The sequence below is a fragment of the Caenorhabditis elegans genome, chromosome V, assembly GCF_000002985.6.
Source record: "Caenorhabditis elegans chromosome V".
Classification (NCBI taxonomy): Eukaryota; Metazoa; Nematoda; class Chromadorea; order Rhabditida; family Rhabditidae; genus Caenorhabditis; species Caenorhabditis elegans.
In genome coordinates this window covers 1,782,079-1,806,435 of record NC_003283.11, presented here as the reverse complement: position 1 = coordinate 1,806,435, position 24,357 = coordinate 1,782,079, and the positions used below count along the sequence as shown (strand labels likewise).

The 24,357-nt window shown below is 33.7% G+C and overlaps 6 protein-coding genes and 1 non-coding gene across 10 annotated transcripts; 3 read left to right on the top strand and 4 right to left on the bottom strand.

Moving 5' to 3' along the window:
* Nucleotides 1-560: 560 nt before the first annotated feature.
* hsp-16.41 (Heat shock protein Hsp-16.41) lies at nt 561-1,258 on the bottom strand. The gene is made up of 2 exons (NM_182316.5): nt 1,028-1,258; nt 561-969 (listed from the first exon to the last, which is right to left on the bottom strand). Exons 1-2 carry the CDS (start codon nt 1,163-1,165, stop codon nt 676-678), a joined length of 432 nt encoding a protein of 143 aa, NP_872116.2. The 5' UTR covers nt 1,166-1,258; the 3' UTR covers nt 561-675.
* A 220-nt stretch (nt 1,259-1,478) lies between these two features.
* Nucleotides 1,479-2,102, top strand: hsp-16.2 (the record flags this gene model as incomplete). 2 transcript variants are annotated; one of them, NM_001392482.1, is made up of 2 exons in its annotated part: nt 1,479-1,637; nt 1,684-2,102. In NM_001392482.1, 2 exons carry the CDS (start codon nt 1,512-1,514, stop codon nt 1,993-1,995), a joined length of 438 nt encoding a protein of 145 aa, NP_001379929.1. The 2 variants fall into 2 exon arrangements, with proteins under 2 accessions (NP_001379929.1, NP_001294665.1); NM_001307736.3 differs by having other exon boundaries at nt 1,566-1,637; nt 1,684-1,995.
* Nucleotides 2,103-3,292: 1,190 nt separating this feature from the next.
* Nucleotides 3,293-6,930, top strand: srt-41 (Serpentine Receptor, class T). Its single transcript, NM_071105.6, has 6 exons — nt 3,293-3,365; nt 4,718-4,920; nt 4,984-5,301; nt 5,360-5,511; nt 6,367-6,570; nt 6,627-6,930. Exons 1-6 carry the CDS (start codon nt 3,307-3,309, stop codon nt 6,708-6,710), a joined length of 1,020 nt encoding a protein of 339 aa, NP_503506.2. The 5' UTR covers nt 3,293-3,306; the 3' UTR covers nt 6,711-6,930.
* Nucleotides 6,742-8,236, bottom strand: F36H9.10 (Activin_recp domain-containing protein; the record flags this gene model as incomplete). Its single annotated transcript, NM_001313172.1, has 7 exons — nt 6,742-6,911; nt 6,960-7,130; nt 7,180-7,249; nt 7,406-7,551; nt 7,597-7,672; nt 8,019-8,091; nt 8,148-8,236. The coding sequence occupies 7 exons, from the start codon at nt 8,234-8,236 to the stop codon at nt 6,742-6,744; spliced, it is 795 nt and encodes a 264-aa protein (NP_001300101.1).
* Nucleotides 8,237-8,984: 748 nt separating this feature from the next.
* Nucleotides 8,985-11,918, bottom strand: F36H9.1 (DUF7622 domain-containing protein; the record flags this gene model as incomplete). Its single annotated transcript, NM_071104.4, has 7 exons — nt 8,985-9,181; nt 9,228-9,410; nt 9,790-9,859; nt 10,191-10,336; nt 11,576-11,651; nt 11,709-11,781; nt 11,836-11,918. 7 exons carry the CDS (start codon nt 11,916-11,918, stop codon nt 8,985-8,987), a joined length of 828 nt encoding a protein of 275 aa, NP_503505.4.
* Nucleotides 11,919-12,867: 949 nt separating this feature from the next.
* On the top strand, nt 12,868-12,888 carry 21ur-14173. Its single transcript, NR_068617.1, has one exon.
* Nucleotides 12,889-13,149: 261 nt separating this feature from the next.
* Nucleotides 13,150-17,979, bottom strand: F36H9.2 (DUF7622 domain-containing protein; the record flags this gene model as incomplete). 3 transcript variants are annotated; one of them, NM_071103.3, is made up of 7 exons in its annotated part: nt 13,150-13,387; nt 14,958-15,137; nt 15,181-15,250; nt 15,395-15,540; nt 16,760-16,835; nt 17,647-17,731; nt 17,849-17,979. In NM_071103.3, the coding sequence occupies 7 exons, from the start codon at nt 17,923-17,925 to the stop codon at nt 13,194-13,196; spliced, it is 828 nt and encodes a 275-aa protein (NP_503504.1). The 3 variants fall into 3 exon arrangements, with proteins under 3 accessions (NP_503504.1, NP_001300102.1, NP_001300103.1); NM_001313173.3 differs by lacking the exon at nt 17,849-17,979 and having other exon boundaries at nt 13,194-13,387; nt 17,647-17,688; NM_001313174.3 differs by lacking the exons at nt 16,760-16,835; nt 17,647-17,731; nt 17,849-17,979 and having other exon boundaries at nt 13,194-13,387; nt 15,395-15,529.
* Nucleotides 17,980-24,357: the final 6,378 nt, after the last annotated feature.

Below are 24,357 nucleotides of genomic sequence, written 5' to 3'. Positions count from 1 at the left end.
GTGTATGGTGGGCGACATACGATTTTTTTCAATTGCCGAAATTTTTTGGCAAATTGCGGTTTTGCACATTTTTTTGGAAATTTCAAATATCCAATTTCAATCTGCAAAATAGTGCGCATCCTATAAATATTCTTACAAAGTAAGCAAATTCTATGAAATTATCTAAAAAATCGGGGAAACATTTCAAAACGGCACAGTTTTAAGTTTTTCTGTCTTATAAAAAATTCCTCTAAACATTTCTGCCTTCTTCCTATGTGAAATCCGGCAAATCTGATATCCGGCAAACCGCGAATCGGAAAATTGCCGGAACTTAAAATTTCCGGCAAATCGGCAAACCGGCAATTTCCCAAATTTGACCACTTGCCGCCCACTTCTGGTATGTATGCCTATTTTTTTATTTTGGAAAGAAGGTATTCAATATTTTTACGGAGAAGTTTGGAGTCAGGAGGATCTGGAAATCTTCTTGAACTTTGAATATAAAACCCGTTTTCACTCTTGAACTCAGTTTGTGAATTCCATGAAAGAGTTTGGCCGAATTCAAATTGCTAATTGACGAGACATAATAATAATAATTATTATTATTTATTCCCTTTTCTCGAATCACAATGGAAACATTTCAAATTTTACATGAAAAAAGAAGAACAAATAATAAGTAGCTTCTCTTCAACAAAAGTGTTAATGTTTTGCAACAAAATTGATCGGAATAGAACGTGATGAGTTTGTCTTCTTTGGAGCCTCAATTTGGAGTTTTCCTTCATTCGAAATGGCAGATTTGACAGAAGGTAAATCAGCATCTTCTGGTAGAAGAATCATTTTTGAAAATGAGCGTTTCAAGTATCCATGTTCCGATTTTGTTTCTTGAATCCCTTCAATTTTGAGCTCTCTTCCATCTAATTTAATCTTAAGATTTTCTGGTTTGAAATGAGAGACATCGAGTTGAACCGAAAACTTGGATTCATCATTTACAATCTGAAAAAAAGAACACAATTTTACCAATTGAAAATATGAATTTATGATGCTTACTTACCTCCCCAATATTATCGGAAAAATTGAATGAGTTGTGATCAGCATTTCTCCAATACGGAAATTGAACAGATCCAGTGAGTTCGTCCAAGAAATGATCAAGAGCATTTGAATCAGAATATGGAGAACGGAGCATGAGCATTTTCGAAGTTTTTTAGATGCACTAGAACAAAGCGTGTTGGCTTCCTCTGAGCCCGCTTTCCTTATATACCCGCATTCTGCAGCCTTACAGAATGTTCTAGAAGGTCCTAGATGCATTCGTTTGAAAATACTCCCGGTGGGTGCAAAGAGACGCAGACGGAAAATGTATCTGGGTCTCTTTATTGTGTACACTACTTTTCCATGTACCGAATGTGAGTCGCCCTCCTTTTGCAACAAGCAGCTCGAATGTTCTAGAAAAAGGTGGAAAATAGTATAAATACCGTTGAAAATAAATACCGAACAACATTTGCTCTAATTGTGAAATTAGAAATCTTCAAACTATAATCATGTCACTTTACCACTATTTCCGTCCAGCTCAACGTTCCGTTTTTGGTGATCTTATGAGAGATATGGCTCTGATGGAACGCCAATTTGCTCCAGTCTGCAGAATCTCTCCATCTGAGTCTTCTGAGGTAAATAACAAATATTCTTTAAAAATTAAAAAAAAACAGCTTTCAGATTGTTAACAATGATCAAAAGTTTGCCATCAATCTCAACGTCTCACAGTTTAAACCAGAAGATTTGAAAATTAATTTGGATGGTCGTACGCTATCAATCCAAGGAGAACAAGAATTGAAGACTGATCATGGATATTCAAAAAAATCATTTTCTCGTGTTATTCTTCTACCTGAAGATGTAGATGTTGGTGCAGTTGCTTCGAATCTTTCAGAAGATGGTAAACTTTCGATTGAAGCGCCAAAGAAAGAAGCGGTTCAAGGAAGATCAATTCCAATTCAACAGGCAATCGTCGAAGAGAAATCTGCTGAATAATTATTTTTTTCATTGTCTCTATTTTTTTGAATAATACATGTAATAATTAAATTATTGTACATACATAAATTACAGTATTGTTCGCTGCAATAAACTTGAAAATATTCAAATTCGGTGTTATTTCTTGAAAAAGGCAAATCGGCAAATTTCCGTTTTGCCGATTTGCCGGAAATTTTCAATTCCGCCAACTTGCCGGTTCGCCAATTTGCCGTTTGCCAGATATTAATTTCCCGGAAGTATTTAGAGGGATTTTTTTATACGACGGAAACACTTAAAACTGTCCTTTTTGAATTTTTTTCCGTTTTCTTAGGATACTTTCTTGGAATTTGCTTACTTTTTAAGATGTAGGAACATCCACAGGATGCGTACAATTTTGTCATATCGGCAATTTGCCGGTTTGCCGGTTTGCGGATTTACCGAACATTTTTTAATACCGGCAATTTTCCGTTTTGCCGATTTGCCGAAAAATGTTCAATTCCGCCAACTTGCCGGTTCGCCAATTTGCCGTTTGTCGGACTTCAATTTGCCGGAAGTTTTTGGAGGGATTTTTTTAAAAGACGGAAACACTCAGAACTGTCCCTTTGTGAAATTTTTTTCCGGCAAATTCGGCAAAAATCGGCAATTTGCCGATTCGCCGGTAAAAATCGTTTGCCGCACATTCAGAATTGCTTCTTTTCTTCGTTGTACAAGTTAGTTTAAACTGTACCTACAGTAACTGCAGCTATAAAAATTCAAAATAGTGTCAATTATTTCAAGATATTTCAAGATATTGAACCAATTATTTCAAGATATTGAACAGTAAAATTTGAATATGAAATATTAATTTTCCGATTTAAAAATTCAAAAAACAAAAAACCGATTGTGAATAATCTAGATCTCTCATTTTTCATGAATACAAAGTTCCGTGTTTTGTTTTTCGCTTTGAAAAACTCTGAAGGCACCTTTTTTGCGAGATTACTCATCGCATTAATTTTCAATTTATCTGTCTTTGTATGAGACCTCTCGCCAGCCTATTTTATTTCCTTATGATGACTAAAAAAAGTTTTGCTGAATTCATAAAACGGGGGAGATGAGGATCAAAATGTGTAAGTTTTCTGTAATCTCTGTCTATTCACGTGGAATTTCACAAATAACCGGGGCGAGCACAATGAGTTACGTATTTTAATCCCGAGTACGCACGAGCTGTTGGAAAATGAGTGAATTGAAATGTAAAATAATGGGGAAAATAACAACTTAATCCAAGTGGCTACCGTATATGGTATAAAAGCTGAGAAATGAGTGGGGACCAGAGATCCAGAACAGGTTGGCAGCATGGAGTGGCTGATTGTGAAAGGTGGTGATGTTAATTCGATCTACAACTTTAATTGCAAGTAAGTTGGATATTTTGTTGGTAATTTTATTTTTTGAATAAACCCCGATATTTTTTACAAGAAGCTCATATAGTGAACTTTTATGAATTAAATTCCGCAAAATCTTTGTATTATAACCCCACATTGTTTAAGTAAAATAGCAATTATTTTATTTGATCATCTATTTCAAACGTGTGCAGTTTTCATTGTTACGCTGACTATTAGAAAATATTGTTTCCTAATCCTAATAATAAGAATTCAAATTAATCTCACTGTTTCAAACTAAAAAAAATTAACTTTTACAAATATGGGGTTATAAAAAATACAAAACAGGTGGGATGCGGCAAATTTCAAAATTTTCCGAGCTCGGCGAATTCGGAAAACTAGGCACATTCAGCAAATTGGCCGTGCTGAGCAAATCTTGGAAAATGAGAAAATTTCTGATATTTCTAGGAGCACGAAAATTACTGAATTTTTAGTACAAGCTCGATTTTTGACTAACTTCTAAATAATTCAATTTGATGCTACTTTACTAGAATTTTTCGAACAAATCCAATAGTTTCGGTTAAATTTTTTCAAATCCAGTTTGTGGTGCGTGCGGCAAATTCGGCAAATTTGCCGAGCTCGGCAAACGGCAAATTCTGCGAATTCGGTAGATTTGCCGCACCCCTGATACTCAATTACCACGAAGAGTTACCATAATTTTAAAAATATCTTTAAAAAAACTGTAATTTCCACTTTCTTTTTTTTTGTTTTAACTTGATATTAAAAAAGGTTTTTCGTTAAATTTTGAAGAAAGGGGAGAGTATGAATTTAAAAAAAACCAAGGAAAAATCAAAGAAAATTTTGCAAAAACAAACAAAAATTCTCGCAGGGCTCCAGAAAAAGGTGTTTGAAAGTGGTATTTTCATTGAAAAAAACTAAAAGTCGGCTTAAAGGTGGAGTAGCGCCAGTGGGGATTTTGTCTAAATACACTTATTATGATTCAAAACGACTAAATATCACAATAAAACACTCCAAAATCTTTTAGATTTTTCATAATTTCTAGTCGAAATTTTGGCAAAGTGCCAAAATTTTGAAAATATGAGCTTTTGAGGAAATTTAAAGAAATGTCGCATGTTTCGAGCCCTACAATGTTTTAATACAAATAATTTAAACAATTTAAAGTATAAAAATATAGAAAACTTTTTTTTTGCTTGACTTCCAAAATTATGAGTGGCAAAAACTGAGTAATTGTCACTTTGTGACAGTGAATAAAAAAATTTCAAAAATTTTTTTTGAAAAGTTTTAATGTAATATTCTGTCATTTTGGCACCACCTTCAAAAAGTGAATAATTGTAAAACGTAGATCTCCATAATTCCAAATTCTACAGTGACAAGTACGAGACTCCTGAGCTGTGGACTGAAAAAGAAGGAACACCTCGCCCACTGTTGGGATATATCGATCTGATGTACGGTGTGATAATCATGTTGCTCTACGTTCCATGCTTGACTGTCATGCTCAAAAAGGAGAATATAAGGTTATCATGTTTCAAAATTATGTTTCTACTTGGTTTCGTGGATTTGTGTGCAATTGGTAGGTCATCGAAAATAAGCTACCTATATAAGCTATAATTTAAAAAAATTAAATTTTTTACAGGCGTCAACTCAGTGACCACCGGAATCTTGCTTATTGAGGGAGCCGTCTACTGCTCCCACCCGCTGACAATTTTCATTGCGGGAGCCCTAGGCCTCGGCTTTTGGTGCTCTGCCTGCATGATTTGCCTACTTTTGGTGCTCAATCGAGTCCTGGATATCCTCTTTCCCACATTGGTCAAGAAATACTTCTCCGGCTCCAGAACCACTATGGTACTCATGATTCCTGTTTGCTATGGCTTGTACTTTGCATTCTTCACGCCTCCATTGTTGTTCACCTCGAAATATCAAGCATGGTTCTTTGACCCGTTTATCTATGAAAGTAAGTTGAAAGTTGATTTTCGGATTTCAACGAAGTTACTATTTTTATTGTTTTATAGACAAAACCCTTGAGTACCAAAATTTTCCACATACCGCCAACAATTTGTTCATCGTTGTCGCCACTTGTGCACTCTATGGATACTTCTGCGCGGCTATTGCAAAGCAATTCCGGAAAAGAGTAGAGTCTACCAACAAGAAATCACATACCCAGGTGAGTAAGGCTAATCAGTAGCAGTTAATTGATGGTCGGTCGGTTTTGCTAGGTGACCTCCAGTTAGAGTATCAGGCCTCAAAAAATGAACAAAATGTATTAAAAATTATACGGGTTCAAAAATCGTAACATCATGGGCCTAAATCTGCAATTGAAAGTAGCAAGTTCCAGCATTCAAACCAGGGGTGGGCGGCAAACGATTTTTCCGGCAAATCGGCAAATTGTCGGAATGGAAAATTTCTGGCAAATCGGCAAGTTGCCTGATATGAAAATTTTCGGCAAATTGCCGTATTTGAAATTCCCGGCAAATCGGCAAAATTGCCAGAATTGAAAACTTCCGGCAAATCGGAAAATTTCCGGAATTGGAATCATCGAAAAGTTTGGCAAATTGTGGCTTTGCTCATTTTTTTTTGGGAATTTCAGAATTTTAATTTCAATCGGCAAAATTGTACGTATTCTATGAATGTTACTACATCTATTCTGAAAAGAAATCTAATTCTATGAAAATATCTAAAGAAAACGAGGAAAAATTTCAAAAGTGCACAGTTTTAAGTGTTTCCGTCTTACAAAAAAATTCCTCTAAACGTTTCCGGCAAATCTGATATCCATCAAACGGAAAAAAGGCAATTTGCCGAAAATGAAAATTTCCGGCAAATCGGCAAACCGGCAATCGCCGCCCAGACCTGATTACAACTGTGTTTAACCTGCCAAATGTCGGCTGGGTAACAAAGCACAAAGGTCTCAGGAGTTAAAAAAAAATGCAGCAGACATCTTGCTGTTTGCCCATAGTTGGAGAGCGGACAAAAATTAACCGCTGCGCCTGTCACATGTCGGCTGCTATAAACCAACTTTCAGATTTTCCTCCAATCCACTCTAATCTGTATGGTCAACTTCGTCGCCGCTATGATCTACGTCTACATGCAATTCTTCCCGGTTGCCGATTTTGTCATAGTCATCGGACACATCTCATGGCAGCTTGGTCACGGATGCCCTGCATTCATTTATCTGTTCATGAACACCACAATTCGCAGTGGAGTCTCTAAATTGTTCAGGATCAAGGTGAGAAATTAGCATCTAGGTTTTGAAGAATAAAGTAAAAATAAAATAAAACTCAGGGTGGCCGAGTCAACTCCAGAACCACAGCTACTGTAAGCGTCGTTGGAAAACCTGGAACTCATCAATCAATTTCGGCACACTAGTTAATTTATTTTTTTCACTTTGTGAAAATATTTATTCAATACTTGGGAGCAAATCTCCATTGCACAAATTCTCATCGCAATATGTATAATAACCTAATTTTCCCAGCCGTTTTTCTTCTTCTGGAGCCTCGTCATTAACGCTTGAACATCCCTTTTCTTTGACATTATTAATGTCTTCGTAGAATAAATAGCACTTTTGACCTTTAAAATAAAATTAATATATTGTATAAAAGTTCTTCACCTATGTACCTATGCAGTACTTGGTTCTTTCAGATTGATCTCTTTTACTTAAATAGCATATCACGTTGCCCAACGGCACTTCAATGTTCTGTTCTCGATTGCAGAACTCTGTATCACAAATGCATTGGAGCCAATCGTTTTCAATTTTGCACATATTTTTACGAGACAAATCTTGAGTGTCTGGAATGGATTTTTAAGATTAGTTTGGGGTTTTTTTTGCAATTCTTACAGTTTGGGTCACTACATCCTCTTCTAGGTTTGGCGGTTCTCGGGAATACATCGCCAAATTCATTTCGAGTCTGAAAGGAAATTTTCATCTGGACAATCAAGCTCCCGTAAATACACTTATAAGTGAAATGATTTTGAAAGAGAAGTTTGCCGAACAATAAAAGACGTTAGCCACGCCCAGTGCTCACAGCTGATTTGTAAAAACATTATGTGTTTTATACACTCACAAGATCACGCTCGTATATGCAGTAGTGTCCATAGCAATAATTATCTTCATTTAAGTCATCTTCGAAGCATTTCATGACTGGCGGTACGGTAAGCACAACATCTGTTGGAATTTCAAACGAATCATCATTGCATTTGTCAGTGTTGCCTGAAAATAAAAATTCTAAAAAAAGACTAACAAATAAAAACTAACAAAAACACGAAACAAGTCCTTTTCGATTTGTCTGGCATGTTAGTTCCGATAAGTCGGCAAATGTTTCTTGACATCCCTCAAAAATATTAAATTCTACAACAGTTTTATGGAAATTTTAGGGTCGAACAATTGCAAAATTTTGCAAGTTGTTAAATGTGGTGTATAATATCAAGTTGCGTTTTTTTTGTATGGTTAAGGAATAAAACATATTTTTACATTTACATAAATGACACTCATTCTATGAGCTTCTTGAATTAAAAAAAAAAAATGCTCGAAAAATATTGTTTGCTCTCAAAATGATCGAAGTCAGTAAAACCACTCAAAATAATTCTACGAATCTTAGTGAAAATAATTCACTGGTTGATTTCCGTTGCTTTATTTATTAAAGGATTAACTATACCTCTACCTACCCGATCTCTGACCTGGCTGTTTGCCAAAATCCACGTTTTCATACAATAAGAAGTTGATTCACAATATCCGTCGATACAAGTAACGCTGTAAAAATTAATTTGAGTTGCTCAAAATATCAGAAACTGAAAATCGTTTTTTACCCAAAATGCCCTTCACAGTAACACTGAATTCCGACAATTTCTTGTGGAAAAACCGTCACGAAAGTAAGAATTAATAAAGTATGCTTCATTTAGAAAAAAAATTATTTTTAATCACAATGCAAAAATTTAGAAATAAATGGGTTGCTATAGCGATTTTTTGATTTGTTCAGTTTTTAATTAGATTATTTGTGCCCCTACTTTGAAGCAACACCTGCTTTTTCGCACCGTCATTTTTTTTCTGTTTTTTCGTTACGAAGACAAATTAAAAATTCAGGGGGCAGATAGCTCAGTCGGTAGTGGTGGCCGCTAGCAGTCTGGAGGTCACGAGTTCAAGTCCGGCCTCACCCCCTAGGTTCACCCAGCCTCTATTGGGAAGTGGAGCAATCCACGACTGGATTATCGGCCACAGTCCCCGGCTAGGACGTGGCTTAAATTACAGCCCAGAGGGATCACCACCAGGCAGTTGTACCTGAATCCCAGATCCGCAGTGCATAGCACTTGAAGAACGGATCGTCCTTTAATCCTTTTAATCTTTTTATTGAAAAAAACTGAAAAAAAAAACTTTTGGCGGAAAATTCAAATTTAAGTTTGCAGTTATTATAGACCGAAATACCTCGTTTTTTGGAAGAGATTAAAAATTTTTTTGATTGAATTTTTTATTTGTTCAACAAAAATGCAAAATTTATTTTTTTCCTGGCGGGGGTATTTTTTTTAACTCAAAAGGTTCAAGAAAATTATAAAATTTTGAACCTAAATGCTTATTTCAATCGAGCAAATCAAAATTGTAATCATGAAATTGCAAACAGCATTTTATTCACAAAAAAATCCCATTAGAAATTATTCTATGACAGAATTTGCCTCAATTTGTGGTGTACTCGTTTCTACAATATAATCTCCGTTGCACTCGTCTTCGTTACAAAACTTAAAATACATGTTTGCACCACTGGTTTTTGACTCCTCCGGGGCTCCATCACTGACACTCAGGCAGCCCAGCTCTTTAACTTTTTTGTCGATGCGTGCAACACACACGTGACCTGAAAATCTGGGATTTTTTTGTCTATTCCTGAACAAAAAACCCGCCTCGACAGTGTTTCCGTGCTGGAATATTTTTCGAATCATATTCACCTTCTCTATAATAGCATAATGTGTTTCCCATGGGTACTTCAAACGGTTGATCTCGATTGCAGTATGGCGTGGAGCACTGACATTCTAGCAATCCGTTGAGCAATCTGCACATGTTCGGGGAGTTCAGGTCTTCTGCATCTGGAAATAAACGCGCCAGTCACTCAGAAAACTAGTTTAGGATTATTTCAACAAAAAAACCTGACAATCGGAAAGCGGCTACTTGTTCCTGAGTTTTGTTTATGGGGACGGAAGCTTTTTAACGATTTTTTTTCGTTGATTATTCTGTAGCAAAATGTTCTTCAAAACACTTCTCATATTTGAATGTATGTAGAAATTTTGCAAAAAAAAAATTCTCCGCCTAATTCTCGGTGAGTTTTTTAAAGTTGACAAACAAATTTTGAACTTGATTTTCAAGATTTTTCTTTGTACTATAGGTATATCAATTTGGAAAACTTTCAGATATTGAAATAATCATTTACGAATTTGACGGCTTTCAAAGTATGATCGGAATACTTACATTCCAAGTCACTGCAACCACGAGACGGACTATTAATGCTGGTATATGCATCTCCAAAGTCATTTCTGATCTGGAACTTTTTTTTCATTACCATTTGATTCTTCTTAAAAATAAAAAAATTAACAATATCATTATTTACTAATCTAATATAAAATCAAGAATTCGAAAACCCCGATTGGTTATCGCAGACTCTTTCACTAATGCCTATTGTTGAAGATAGTGCATTCTTAAGAGGCAGGCGCGGTTTCAAGGCCTGCCTCAAACCTGTTCTCCCCTTCAATGCTGAGTTCTGAAATGAAAGCAGGCTTGGTGTTTGCCGAGAGACAGGTTTTGGCAACTACTTGGAAACCCTAGTTGAAGATTACAATAAAAGTGCCTTTATTCATTATAAGATCACTCACGTATTCCTGTTCATACGTGCAATAGTGCCCGAAACAGTAGTTATCTTCAATCAAGTCTTGTGAGAAACATTTGATGACTGGTGGTATGGTAAGAACAACATCCGATGGTATTGTAAACGAGTCATCGTTGCATTTATCAGAGTTACCTAAAATCATGTTACTTTAAAATATCTTCTTTAGCGACGCTGAAGTTGTTGTTGTAGAGCTTTAATTTTTTGGCGAACACTTTAAGGTTTTTAGTTTACCGTCAGACTTCAAAACGATACATGTGTCATTTGAAAGAAAAATTTTAAGCGGCAAAGCTCCACTCTCAAACCCTCTACCATCGATCTAAAACTGCTTCTGTGCTTTTTTTTCACTACTTTGGAGGCCTGTAGAATTGCTCCAAAAATTTTTTTTTTGCAAACTTTCAATGTTTTCAGAACGTTTAAAAATAGGAAACCAATATGGGAGATTTTTGGAACATTTTAAAATTTTTTTAAAAAATCTGAAAATTCTTGGACCTAGTGGAGTGATGAAATTTTCAGATTTTTTTCAAAAAATTTAAAATTTCCAAAAATCTCCCAGATTGTTTTTCTACTTTTTAACGTTTTGAAAAATATTGCAAGTTTGCAAAAAAATTTTTGGAGCAATTCTACAGGCCTCCAAAGTAGAGAAAAAATGCACTGAAGCAGTTTCAGATCGATGCTAGAGGGGTTGATATATATAGACATATCCTTATGGAAAACTTTCAAATGGCACATGTCTCGTTTTGAAGTCTGACAGTAAACTAAAAATCTTTCCTTACAAGGCTATAATTTACCAGTTTTATTTGAGAACTACATGCTGAGAAAGTATTCACCAAATTTAAAATTGTTTTTATATTTATTTTGCTAAATCAAAGGTTGAACAATCAGTATGATTCCAATGCCAAGTTTTTTTTAAATATTGAAATTTAACAGTTTAAGTATTTCAGACATCTGAATGAAGGTTATCACACTCCAAATGTAATATTGGAAATGGGTCACAGCAAAAAAAAAAACACCGGAGGAGCATTTTGAATTTTTTTCACTATTTTATTTGCTTGTACAATTAATTTAAAAAGTCAATTTATACAGACTTTGAATAATTTTAAGTAGAGTAAAGTTCTATCGCGTGCTAATTTTTTCACCCATCTTGTTATAAGAATACATCATTTTTTAATCCAAAAATCCAGTAGCTTACTTCGCAAAACTTCTTCAAATCTAGTATTTAATAATTTTTTAGCTGTAAAAGTTCCTTGAAAAAATTGAAGATCGAATTTTTTCAAGTCCAAATGGCTCCCCTGATGCTAATTTTTTTTAGCCAATTAGGCTTCATTCGAAATTCTAAATATGAGCTGAAATACTTTTTAAAAAACCACTCACAAATACACGAGACCAGTCCTCTCCGATTTTTTTGACATTGTCGGTCGGATAGATCAGTACGAGTGTTTAAACAGTCCTTAAAATTTTCCTTGTATACCCTGGAATTTCAAAAAAAAAAAACTTGATTGCTCACTGCCCCATTTGCCACAATCCAAGATTTTATACAATAATTTTCCGTTTCACAAAATCCGTTCACACAATTATCGCTGAAAACCGAAAAAAATATTGCTTTTTGCAATTTGCAATTTATTTGTTCTCACCCATTTTGTCCTTGACAATAGCACTGAAAACAGGAACAATTTTTAAATAAAAAACCTAAAGCGAATATTGAAAAAACGTTCATTTTAATAAAAAAAAAGTTTAATTCGAAAGCAAGAACAGAATTAATAATTAAATCGTTGTCATGGCTATTTTATTAAAGTTTGTTTTTTCAAGACTTGATCTATCACCTGCTTTTTGATTAATTTGCAAACAAAAACTCCAGTTAACATCATGAAAATATATGTAGTGTTTGAGAAAAAATGTGTATACATACATTAAATTTTTAAGAAGATGTGCAGATATAAATTTTAAAATTTATTCACCAGTACAAATTTAAAATAATTTATCAAACAAATCCTCCATTTTCCGGACCTGCTACTCCACTTTCAGGGGGTATACACTCAATTGCACAAATTTTGATCGCAAAATCTATAGATAAAATCGTCCTTTTTTCTTCAACTCTTCAGGTGCACCATCACTCACACTCAAACATCCTCTGGAAATTGTGTTATCATCTTTGTGCACATAGCATAGATGACCTGAAAAAACCATTAAATCTCTGAAAAATGTCCGCAGAACTCCGTTTTATTAAGCTGAAACTTTCAAAATCCTTGATTTCTAAAGATGTAGTCAAAGTGAAAAATTTAACGATTCATTTAAGGTTATGTTGTTGACAAAACTTATACATTAAAAATTTTATATAATCGGGTTTAGAAATATTTCACTATTCTTCCATTAAAATTATGTCAAATTGCCAAATTTTCAAAAAATCAAATGCCAAAACTGCTATAATTTTTATCTTGTTTCAATAACTAATTGTTACTATTTATGAAGTTACATATATTACGGGCCTCGACCCATGTTGGTTGCGCACTTAAAAATTGCATTGCTTATTGTAAGTGACAGAAAACAGTACCAATATACCGATTTTAATTTTTTTTTTAATTTATTGAATTTTTCTATTTTTTGAACGATTTTTTTTAATGTTGCAATATTATTTTAAATGGCTGATTTATTTTTTAATTCCCTAATTGTAAGTTTATAATTTTACGCTTTCCTGCTCTATCAATTGATCTTGCTTCATTTTCTCTTTGATCATTGTTTTAAACATAATTTTTCAATTTTTCAGATTTTTTTCCACAGAAAAAAGATTAAGTGAATTTTAAATTATCGAGTTGTAAGTCAAATTTAAAGCTTCAGCGAATTATGGTCGTGTTATCAAGTTTTAAGGCAACTCATTAAAATTAGATAACATTCAAAGTATCTACTGAATTACTTATATAAATTCACATAAAAAATAATGAGTAGGGATACGCATTGAATGAAAACTTTATTAAATTCAAATAAAACCCATAAATCAACTGAGGTTCCCAGAACCTTCCACATTCACAACTGGATCTGCAGTTATTTCTCCATTGCACAAGTCTTCATCACAAAATCTGTATAACAAATATCCGCCCTTCTTTTTCAGCTCTTCCGGACCACCATCACTAACGTTAATACAGCCTCGACTGATGATATCATAATTAGTATGCACGTAACATAGGTGACCTGAAAAATGGAGTAAAATTCGAAAAGAACGTGCTTTTGCTCTTTAAATTTTTTTTTCAATATTTTTAAAAGTTTAAAAAAATCAGAAAAAATGTAGAAAAATTTTATAAATTTTATAAATTTTTTTACAGTTATATTAGGTATATTGGGACTGTATTCTGTCATTCAGGGGAAAAAACCGCAGCACGTGGTGTCAGGGTGTCTCATTTCGGTTTGATCTACGCCACAGCGACCTAGGGCACGAATTTTCAGCCAATGAGAATCTGATGTGGGCAGTGGGGCGCGCTTGCATTCTGTATCAAAAGTGAAACTTTGAAAGTGTTTTTGCTGTTTTTCATCGATAATTTCGGGAGAATAAGGAAATATTTATCAGAAAAACACATTCTAGTAGATTTTTTAAATATATAGTTGCAATTTTTAGTTCAGAAAATACAAAAAACGCGTATTTCGCTTTTTTTCCGAATTTTCAACAAATAACTGATTGCAGGGTGTTTATCGGAAATAAAACAAACATTATGGATCTCCTATTTTGTAAAATGCATCTTAGTACTATCAAAGTATAGTAATTTTTAGTTTTTACAGAAAAATATTGCATATTTGTTCTATTTCAATGTGCATCCTATTTATTTTTTCTAAAAATGGTTCCAATTGCTGTTATTTTGTGCCCTTTTGCTATGAAAATTTTTAAAAAATAATTGTTAGGTTGATCAGTACTGAAAATGAGAGATAATATTGAAAATAAAAAAGAAATGAGAGTTTTTCAAATTTGTGCCTGTTTTAGACCATTATGCTTGAAGTAATCAATAAATTTTCTCAGAATAGTGAATAAACAACTTTAAAGGTTATAATCAGAAACAGCACACTCCTCACAGCTTGTTTTTTAACTAAAATTCAAGATTTTGGTGAATATTTACATCAAAACTGTATTCCTTTTTTGGGAAAATGCCTAAGGCTCCGTCAATACTGGCCGGATTTTTTAAATTATTTTTTTAATTGATATTTTAAATATTTATCTTTCCAAAATTGCCTGCAAAACGAAGTAAAATTTCCTTTTCTTCCAAAGAGTGCATAGAAAACAACTGATTGAAAATTTCAACAGTAAAAAATGAACTATGCAAGTACGCCCCATTGCGAACTCTCAAAATTTTTTTGTTCGCGATTCTCGCTCTAGTTCGCTGTGCTACGTAGATCTACGAAAAATGCGGAAGAAGAGACGCAGAGTGCTCAACTGATTTTGCATGGTTAAGAACGTGCTGACGTCACATTTTTGGACGAAAAATTCCCGCATTTTTTGTTGATCAAACCGTGATGGGACAGTCTGGCAACACGTGCCACAGACGCACAGACTTTTAATAAAGTGTGAAAATCGCAGAAAAATTTTTTTTGGTCGATTTTTAAAATTATGATAGGTGAAAACAGAGTTTTTTTTTGAATATTGTAAAAAAAAAGGGTAAAAATAAAAAATTCAGTTTTTTTGAAAAGTTTTACCGTTAGAAAAGTTTTGTAAAAGATATAGCGTCCGGGCTTTAAACAAATTTAATATTCCTTTTTGGGAAAAAAAATCGTTCACCTCGACAGTACTTCATTCCAGGAATGTTTCCTGGCTTGCCGTTAGAGTTGTAATAACACAGTAAATTTCCCATCGGCACATCGAATGGCTGATCTTTATTGCAAAATTCTGTGTTACATTGACATACGATCATTTCATCGTTCGTGTAGCAAACATTCATTGAGGCGAGGTCATGATTATCTGAAATTTCGGGTAGCGGATAGTTTGTAAACTTTTTCCTTACATTCCAAATCACTACATCCCCGTTCAGGAAAAAATGAGGAAATTTGCACATCGCCAAAGTCATTTGGTACCTGGAAGCTATCAATTTTTGAATGATTATGCTATCATTTATTTTATAAGATTTAGACCATAATTATAGATTTTTGTTAAGCTTAAATTTATTTTTCAGATCAAGTAACTACCTTTCCAAATAATAGGCTGACCAATCAACTTACCAACTGTCTTGAGTACCTGCAAAATTGCCCAAAACAGAAATTATCATCATCCACAAACTTATTATAGCATTTGATTGTTGGTGGGGCAGTGAGAACAATATCCGTCGGAATAGAAAACGTGTCGACGTTACACATATCAGTGCTACCTGAAACTTGAATTCAAAACTTTATTTTTTTTATTATTATTTGTATTTATTTAATACGATTCCATACGAATTTATATGGATAGTATAAAAAAAGAGCGCGAAAGTTTCTCATACACTTGCTTGCCCTGAAATTGCTGTAAGAAAACGAGCTCTAATGAGAGAACTTTAAACATTGAAAATTATGAAGACTACTTAAAGGTGGGGTACCGAAATCTGGGAAATATTTTTAAATTACTCCAAATTTTCCCCTGATTCCGAATATCTAAATGAAAAAATTAAAAAAAATTTCCCTGGTTTTATATTTAAGCTTGAAATCGCGATTTTCATTTGCGTACCCATGAGGTTTTTCAAATGCGCGCCTAAATAAATTTTCCTTGGAGCGCATTTGCTCCATTCGTTTTTTTTCCATCAATTTTTATTTCTTTCAGTTTTCAGCTATTTTCATTCATTTTTGTCGTATTGTATGGGGTTTTTTTTCGGAAAACATTAGGCATTTTATTAGAACAAAAATGTATGAAAATAGCTGAACACTGAAAGAAATAAAAATTGATGGAGAAAATAAAATGGAGCAAATGCGCTCCAAGGAGAATTTATTTAGCCTCGCATTTGAAAAATCTCATGGGTACGCAAATGAAAAATATAAAATCAGGGAATTTTTTTTGAATTTTTTCACATAGATATTCGGAATCAGGGGAAAATTTGGAGTCATTTAAAAATATTTCCCAGATTTCGGTACACCACCTTTAAAGGTATATTATTATCTAAATGCCCAAATTTCATCAAAATATCAAATTGAGATGCATTGAAAACTTTTCAAAAAATCATTTTTAATTGAAAAATTCATTTTCAGCTAAAATCTCCAAGTTGGCCATTATTCAGTATTGCAACATGCGAAAATTGTTTTAAAAAATTAATTATCGCCGTTTATTGAATATTTTTGTTGTTTATTACTTATTTAGGGTTTACAATAATAGTAAATTTAAACTAGTAGATTGCGATTTTCTTACTTTCACTTTACAAAAAATAAAAGCTTTTGCAACTATTTTCCCTCAAAAGGCCAAAGTCCAAAATAGCTGCCACTAAAGAATGACAGATTAGCTAATTTGATCATTAATCTCCCTTTCGCCAAATAAAGAAACAGGTGACCGAAGCACGGAGACTTTGAAAATTGCGCATGCGCGCGCGTCAACATATCTACCGTAGCCTTCATGAAACGTACAGACGCACGAAACGAGTCCCTTCCGATTCGTCTGACACTGTCGATCCGATAGATCGGTGCGGGTTGTCAAACAGTCCTGCAAATAGGTGACGAGAGGTTTTATCAAGTTTTTTGTGTAGAAGTTTTGGAAAGGAAGTGAACAGATATGCAAAATGATCTGGTATGACCTGCTTGTAGATTTATTAGAGAACAAACGAATATTTGTTTGATGACGGTTTGATCATAGTTTTATCACAAATCATATGGCGATGTAGATTGTGGTTCAAATCAGGAAAAGATTTCTTGAATTACCGCATTTTGTTTTTGAATGTTTTTGTTGGATCTTTGAAAGTTGAGTTGAAAATAAAACACCTTTCCTATAAAAGCCATCATGCTGCAAAAAACGGCCCGGCTCAAATTAAAGCACTTTTTAAAAAATTTTACAGTTTAATCTTCAAAGTTTAAATATAGCCAATATTTTTTGTCAAAAATTATAGTTCACAGGCTCCCCCCGATTTTTTACATGTGTGCACAGTTTTCCTTTTTCAATAGCTCAATTTCTTTTTTTTCTGGTTTTCAAAAAATTATTTCTGAAGAGAAAATTAATCGTTTGTCGATTCATTTTTATCAAGATTATTAAAGGTGCACCTCAATGGAGTACCGAAATTTGCGACTTTGCTTTTTTAGGCCCAAAATGGTCCAAAACTACCAAATTTCGTATTGAGACGTTTTGAGAATTTTTCAAAAATGACCGCTCAAAGTTTTGAAAAAAATTGTCTATTTTTCAGGAACTCCACCTTTAATTTTGCAATGCCAATTTTCATTTAGAATACTTGTTATTAAATTGAGCTCTGTAGAGCCTTTTTAAAATTGATTCATTGCTTCCAAAAATCTTTTAAAAAAATTACCTGAGCAGTGATCTGTCCGTTGATAGAAACCCAAGAAGTCATGCAATACGAAGTTGTTTCACAAAATCCATTGTCACAAAATTCGCTGAAAACATTAAATTAGTTTGACAGGAAAGGTCTTTCAAATTTAAAATAAAGACATTTTGGAAACTATTATACTCAAAAGTTTTAAGACAAAGCCTGATCCGAAAAAAAAACTCACCCCATACTCCCCAAACAATTACACTTAATGGTAACAATATCTTCAATAAGCATCGCAAGAATAAGAAAAGTCTTCATTCCTAACTTTCTCCACAAGGAAATCCAAGTTCAAGTCGAACAAAAAAGTCACTTTAGTGACACCAATGCAAGGTGTAAATTGAAAACGTGTTGGTTGCCATGGGATTTTCTTTTTTTATTATGTATTCTCTTATTTCCTAGTTTGATTAATTTTCTCGATAAGGTTTGCATTGTAAAGGTTAGGGCAACACCTGGTTAGGAATGACGTCTGAATTAATAAATTTAAAACAAAAAGTCACCGAAATTTTTTTCAACACTAATGACTGAAATATGGTTTAAAAATGGAGTTGCGCCAGTGAGAAAATGTTTAAAAACTACTCACATTATCCGAAAATGACCGAATATCATAATAAAACATTTCAAAAAAATTAAAAATTTTAAAAATTTTTATTTACTTTCAAAAAGTGGCAATTACTCAGTTTTTGCCACTCATAATTTTGGAAGTCCACCAAAAAAGAAAAAGTTTGTTCTACATTTTTTATACTGTAATTTTGTTTAAATGATTTGTATTAAAACATTTTAGGGGTCGAAATATGCGACATTGCTATGTTGGAGTTGGTGATGGATAGTGTCAAGGTACTGTAGTTGTACTGTAGGATTACCGTAGGGTTACTGTACTTTGAGAAAATTTGAATTGCTAAAACTATAGTAACCTTACAGTAATCCTACCGTACTCCTACAGTACCACTATTGTACCTTGACATTATCCATCACCAACTCCCAACCCAATACCTCTCCAAAAGATAAAAATTCACATTTTCCTAAACTACAGTAACCCTACCGTATATCTACAGTACACCTACAGTACCACTACAGTACCTGCAGTACAGTCAAAAGCTCATATATTTTAAATTTCTGGCAATTTGCCAAACCTTTGTTCGGAAATTATGAAAAATCTAAAATTTTCTGGAGTGTTTCATTATGATATTCGGTTGTTTTGGATCAATATAAGTGCATTTAGACACAATCCCCACTGGCGCTACACCACATTTAAAATTTTCCAGCAAATTTTGTAATAATAGTTTTTGTAGCAAAGCTTCAAATCACTTGAACTTGACCGAATTTTTTTTCTAATATTAATGCCGGAAATATGTTTTAAAAAACCGCAGCAAGCATTTAGAGTGGTTCAAATTTGGAATATAATGGCTTAAGAATTCTTGTGAAAAGCTAAAATTGTCAACAATTTCCCAAAGTATGTAAGTGTATTTAGGCAAAACTTTTCAGGCTTTCCTTTAACCTTTCAGGTCGACAATTCCAGAATAAAAGTAATTATCTCAATTGATATTTATTCCATATCCTCATATTGCAATCATGCTTCCGTGTTGTATTGATAAGCTTCTTAAATTATGTATGTTTTTTTGACCATCCCCACCCCTTTTACCCCTTTTACCTTGTCCACACACGGAAATGCCTTCCCCTTTGATCATCTCAAAAAAGAACAGCTGAAGGAGGATAGCTGCCTGTAGAAACATATACACACATATACACTGCATCAGATAAGCTTCAGCCTTTGTAAAAAGGCTGAAGCTTATCTGATGCAGTGTATATGTGCGTAAAGTTTCTTATGTAAACTTTGAAATTTCTCGCCAATTTCACTTTTCAGTCTCATTTTAACGATTACATCATTAGTTTGTCTTATGTTACGGCTTTTACAACTTTTGAACTTCTGTTTAAGTTTTAGTTTGACAGAAGGTAAATCTGTAGGCACGAGGTAAGTTTAGGCTGGCTGGCCTAAATTAAATTCCCGCGGACTAGAAAACTCCAGTTGCCGATTTAAAAACGGTCTAACAAAAGCGCGGACAAGAAAAAAATCCTCGGCCGTGTAGTCCTCTCGGAGATTTCCGTTGCGATTTCATTATTTTTTTGGGGTTTTTCTTCGGTTTTCTTTTTGGTTTTGCTTATTTTTGTAGTTTTTTTTTTCAAATAGAAAATCGTGTCAGAAAAGTATATATAAAATGCAATGTCCGAGAGGAGTCCGTTTGCATTTGGGCGCGTTTGCATAGTTTCATAAGCAACCAGGCACACGCGGTTCTGGATTCCCTCGTATTTTGAAATGTAAGAGTTCGCCGAACTATGCCATTTTGGCTCGGCAATATCTGAGGTAGATTTACGGCGCGTTGCGTGTCGCGTCGCGGCTCAGTGTTATTGTAAAACAAGATGTATTTATCCGTATGGGTTACACGAGTGTCCTACGTGTTGTCCTGCAGGCGATTGTCAGTGGAGCGCGAAAAATTCAATGAAGAAGACCAGACCCGCGTGCAGGCAAGTATGCAGGTTTACACTTCCCCGATTTTTCGTAAAAATGGATATAGTCAAAAATATCCTTGTTCTTGTATTAAAGTTTTTTCCATATAATCATAGCTAGAATATTACTGAAAAAAATCACAATTTATCTTCCAATCATCACAATTCTTGTTTGTCCCTCCACTTATCTCATTATCATCTCCATAAAACCGCACCATACTACAGACATATCCGAAAAACGTCTAGCTATGTATGCCTAGTAGTTTCCACAGTAAGTTTTGCCAGTTTATTGCCAATGTTAGAACTAGGGAGTAGGGAAAAAGAAGAAGAGAAGCAATATGACATTCTGCCAACAACCACTCAATTTCCATCTTCACTCATTATTTCCCATGTAAGCTTGTTATCTCTATCCACCGATCTAACGCGTTTGCCGGTTTGCTTCCACATTTTTGTTGGTTTTTTTGGTGGAATGGAATTGATTGCTTTTGAATTTCAATTAAATCCTAAACGCTCAATTATTTTTGTAAACTATGTTGCTCACCGATATTTTTCAACAATTAAACATTAATTTTGAGTATTGAGTTTTGTGCAAAAATATTATGAACATCTTTAAAGGTGGAGTAGTGCCTGTGGGAATTTTGTCTAAATACATTTATAATGATCCAAAACAACCGAATATCATTATAAAACACTCCAAAAAATTTAGATTTTTCCTAATTTTCGGTCGAAGTTTTGGCAAATTGCCAACTTTTTGAAAAATATCAACTTTTGAGGAAATCCAAAGCAATGTCGCATTTTTCGACCCCTACAATGTTTTAATACGAATAATTAAAACAAAAATTAAATATAGAAAAAAATATTTTTTTGGTCTACTTCCAAAATTATGAGTGGCAAAAACTGAGTAATTGTCACTTTTTAAAAGTAAATAAAAAATGTTCAAAATTTTTTTGAAAAGTTTTATTATGATATTCGGTCATTTTGGGATTAAAGGAGTGGTTTTTAACAATTTTCTCACTGGCGCTACTCCAACTTTAAACATAAATTCACGCCAATTCTTAAAAAAAATTGAGTTTGGATTTCGCGCTGAATTTCTTGGACTACTTGTTTTTTAAATAGTTTTAATTTTCCGGCAAATTTCAGAAAATTTTAAATATTACTATTTTAAATTGTAAAATCTTCCCCCAAAATATTCTGTATAAAGAATTTTGAATTATGTTCGTGATAAAAAAAATAGAGCTTAAAAAAAGAAAGGCGTAACATGCTCTGACATTTTCAGTACACGTGGTGCCAAGCTGTCCCATCACGGTTTGATCTATAAAAAATGCGGGAATTTTTTGTCCAAAAATATGTGACGTCAGCACGTCCTTAACCATGCGAATTCAGTTAAAAACTCTGCGTCTCTTTTCCCGCATTTTTTGTAGATCGAACAAGTACCAGGAGTGGGTAATCAAATTTATCATTAACCTAAGGTTCACCAAGACAACGATACAATTCTTATCACCACCTTATCCGTGATCTCTTTTCACTTTTAAATAAGCTTCACCTCATGCGCTCTGCAAAACCACCCAAATCATCTTCCCTTGATCTCTGAACATTTCATCAGTTGACAAGTGATCTACCTCGCATTCTTATTATCTTCATAACGCATATTCACTTTTCTCATTGACATGTTCCTGTTCCAACAAAATCTATTGTTAGTTTCCTTTAAATACGCATTTTTCGTATTTGATATATTATTAAAAATCAAAAAATCATATGTTTTATGTTTGAAATTTTTTTAAAAATATTCCCAAGTTAAAAAATTTTTAGAAAAATTGTCAAAAATTCCCAATATTTTTTCCTGTTAGAAATGACCAATTTTTGAACACACCTACATTTTGCGACAAGATATTTTTTTGGAAATTACACAACACTTTTTAACGAAAAATTTGAAAATAGGTAGTTTTTTCGCAAAAATTAACACCGTTATTTTTACCTGTAACCTTTTAGATTATTTCTCTAATATGATTTTAATCCAAAACTGATTAAGTTCAGATGAACCGGGTAAAATCGGGAAATCGGTGAAAATGATTTGCTGAAAAAAATCCCATCTCTTTAAGAACAAAGACTGCCCGATCCAACCAACCTCATTTGATAATTCCTTGTCACTGAACGACGTATTGATGGATTCTGGTCAGTTCTCGTGTGTTAAGGTTTTTCTCCTTCTCCACCACATAGCCACAACAACTTTCTAGTGGCCGCTTCTCCTCATCCTCCTCTGCCCAGAAAATGCTTGTTTTTGGCTTTTCCTGTCTCTATTCGTGTGTTGAGTGGATATATGTGTGTTTTTGCGATCTTTTTTCTTTCTGCATACGATGACGTCCGTTTTATCAGTTTTGCAAAGGGTAAAGGATCTCTTGTGACGCGGCACAGGTGTTCCTTTTCTCAAACTATTTCCCTAGAATTTCCGACATATTTTTTTCTATTTTCCATGCCTGCCTCCTTGTCTGCCTGCCTTCTATTTTTGCTTTTTGGGTGCAGGTTCTCATTGTGAAGATTTTGGTCGATTTTAAGCCATTTTTAAGTTATGCTTATTTTGTCTTTTACATTCTCATTCTGAAACAAACTATTGTTTTGATTTTCTGAATTTTCGAAAGCGACAAGCTTTTACTGGCTTTATTATGGCTTTATCATAAAGGTTACGGCAGCCGACATCTTTCGGCTTTTTATTTTTGAAAAATTATAGGTTTACCATCACTTGACCCTATGTATTTATGAGAACTTAACTTATTTTTGAATATAAATTCTCAAAAATAAATGCAGCTAAAATTTTGTTGGAAAACGTTTATTTTTGCGATTTTCCGATGTTATGAAAAATGCTCCCGAATTTTCTTTTCACTCAAAACCAAAATACAAACTTCTCAAGAGGTCTAGTCGCAAATGATCGAGAGATCAACACCTAATTTCCATCATCCCGAGAGGATGGCATGCTGTGTTTTATGCTGTTCATTATACGCCTTTTGTCAAAAGGAAAAAAATTCTTTGTGATATACCTGATCCTCTTGACCTAGAATTTTATGATTCAAAAAATAAAACTGTGTCCTGAAGTAGTTCTGTTGTGGATTTTATAGAGCGCTGGAACGATAAAACGCTTGTTAGAAATTATTTCTGGTCAGTAAAAATTATTTTTTAAATTGCACTGTGGCAATTGCAGTTCGGCAAATTTTTTGTCGACAAATTCGGCAAATTTGCCTATTTGCCGGTTTGCCGAACATGAATTTGCCGGAAGTTTTTAAAGGGATTTTTTATAACACTTAATAATGTGCCGTTTTGAAATTTTTTCCCGTTTTTTCAAAAGATATTTTCATAGAATTTTCTTACTTTTTCAGAATAAATGTAAGCTTACAATTTTGCCTATTATTAAAATTGAAATTTCCAAAAAAATGGGCAAAACCACAATTCGCCGAAAATGTTCCGGAAAACTCGGCAATTTACCTATTTGCCAATCTGCCGGAAATCGTTAATTCCGGCAATTTACCAATTTGCCGATTCGCCGGAAAGTTTCAATTCCGGCAATTTGCCAATATGCCGGGCGCCGAATCAGTTATTGACCCTAAGATGACGTTCCATCCAATGAGTCACTAGAATAAACCAGCTTTTCCATTTTCTTACAATTTGAAACATCAAAAATTTCATGGCTAGACATGGCGTATCAGTTTTTTTTTTGCAATGATCTATGATTTCCAAAGATCACATTTTATTTCGCTGGAACTTCTTGTAGTACATGAAAGCTTTTTGCCAATATTTCTAACAACCTTTTTTTCAGTCAACATGTCTAGAGAATTTCCTTCACATTAAAAGCAAATGTTGTAGTGACCTTGTTTCGATGTTGTCTTCTGCTTTATTTTTGTTTCATCTCACGCTTCCTAAAGATCAGTCACCAGAAATTCCTGATTTTCGGCAATTTGCAATTTGTTTAGATATGTAGCTGCCAATGACGAAATTGTTTCATTAGGTATTTTATTTATATACTCCTATTGTTGTCACTTTGGTTGCGGCATTCTAAAGAATTGCATTAAAAAACCGTTTCCGATACGGTTTAGATTTTCTCCAACGAATGTTTTTTCCCAAAAATTGTTCAAATGTTATCTTATTCAATTTTGCAAATTCACCAATTTTTTCCACTTTGTATAGCTTTCCTTTTTGTTT

What these genes read in the sequence shown, in the direction of transcription:
- hsp-16.41 (NM_182316.5), bottom strand. Translation starts at nt 1,165, where the DNA reads ATGCTCATGCTCCGTTCTCCATATTCTGATTCAAATGCTCTTGATCAT. An exon ending in TTTCCGATAATATTGGGGAG is followed by an intron (nt 970 to 1,027) that starts GTAAGTAAGCAT and finishes TCTTTTTTTCAG; the next exon opens with ATTGTAAATGATGAATCCAA.
- srt-41 (NM_071105.6), top strand. Translation starts at nt 3,307, where the DNA reads ATGGAGTGGCTGATTGTGAAAGGTGGTGATGTTAATTCGATCTACAAC. An exon ending in ATCTACAACTTTAATTGCAA is followed by an intron (nt 3,366 to 4,717) that starts GTAAGTTGGATA and finishes CAAATTCTACAG; the next exon opens with TGACAAGTACGAGACTCCTG. An exon ending in TGACCCGTTTATCTATGAAA is followed by an intron (nt 5,302 to 5,359) that starts GTAAGTTGAAAG and finishes ATTGTTTTATAG; the next exon opens with ACAAAACCCTTGAGTACCAA.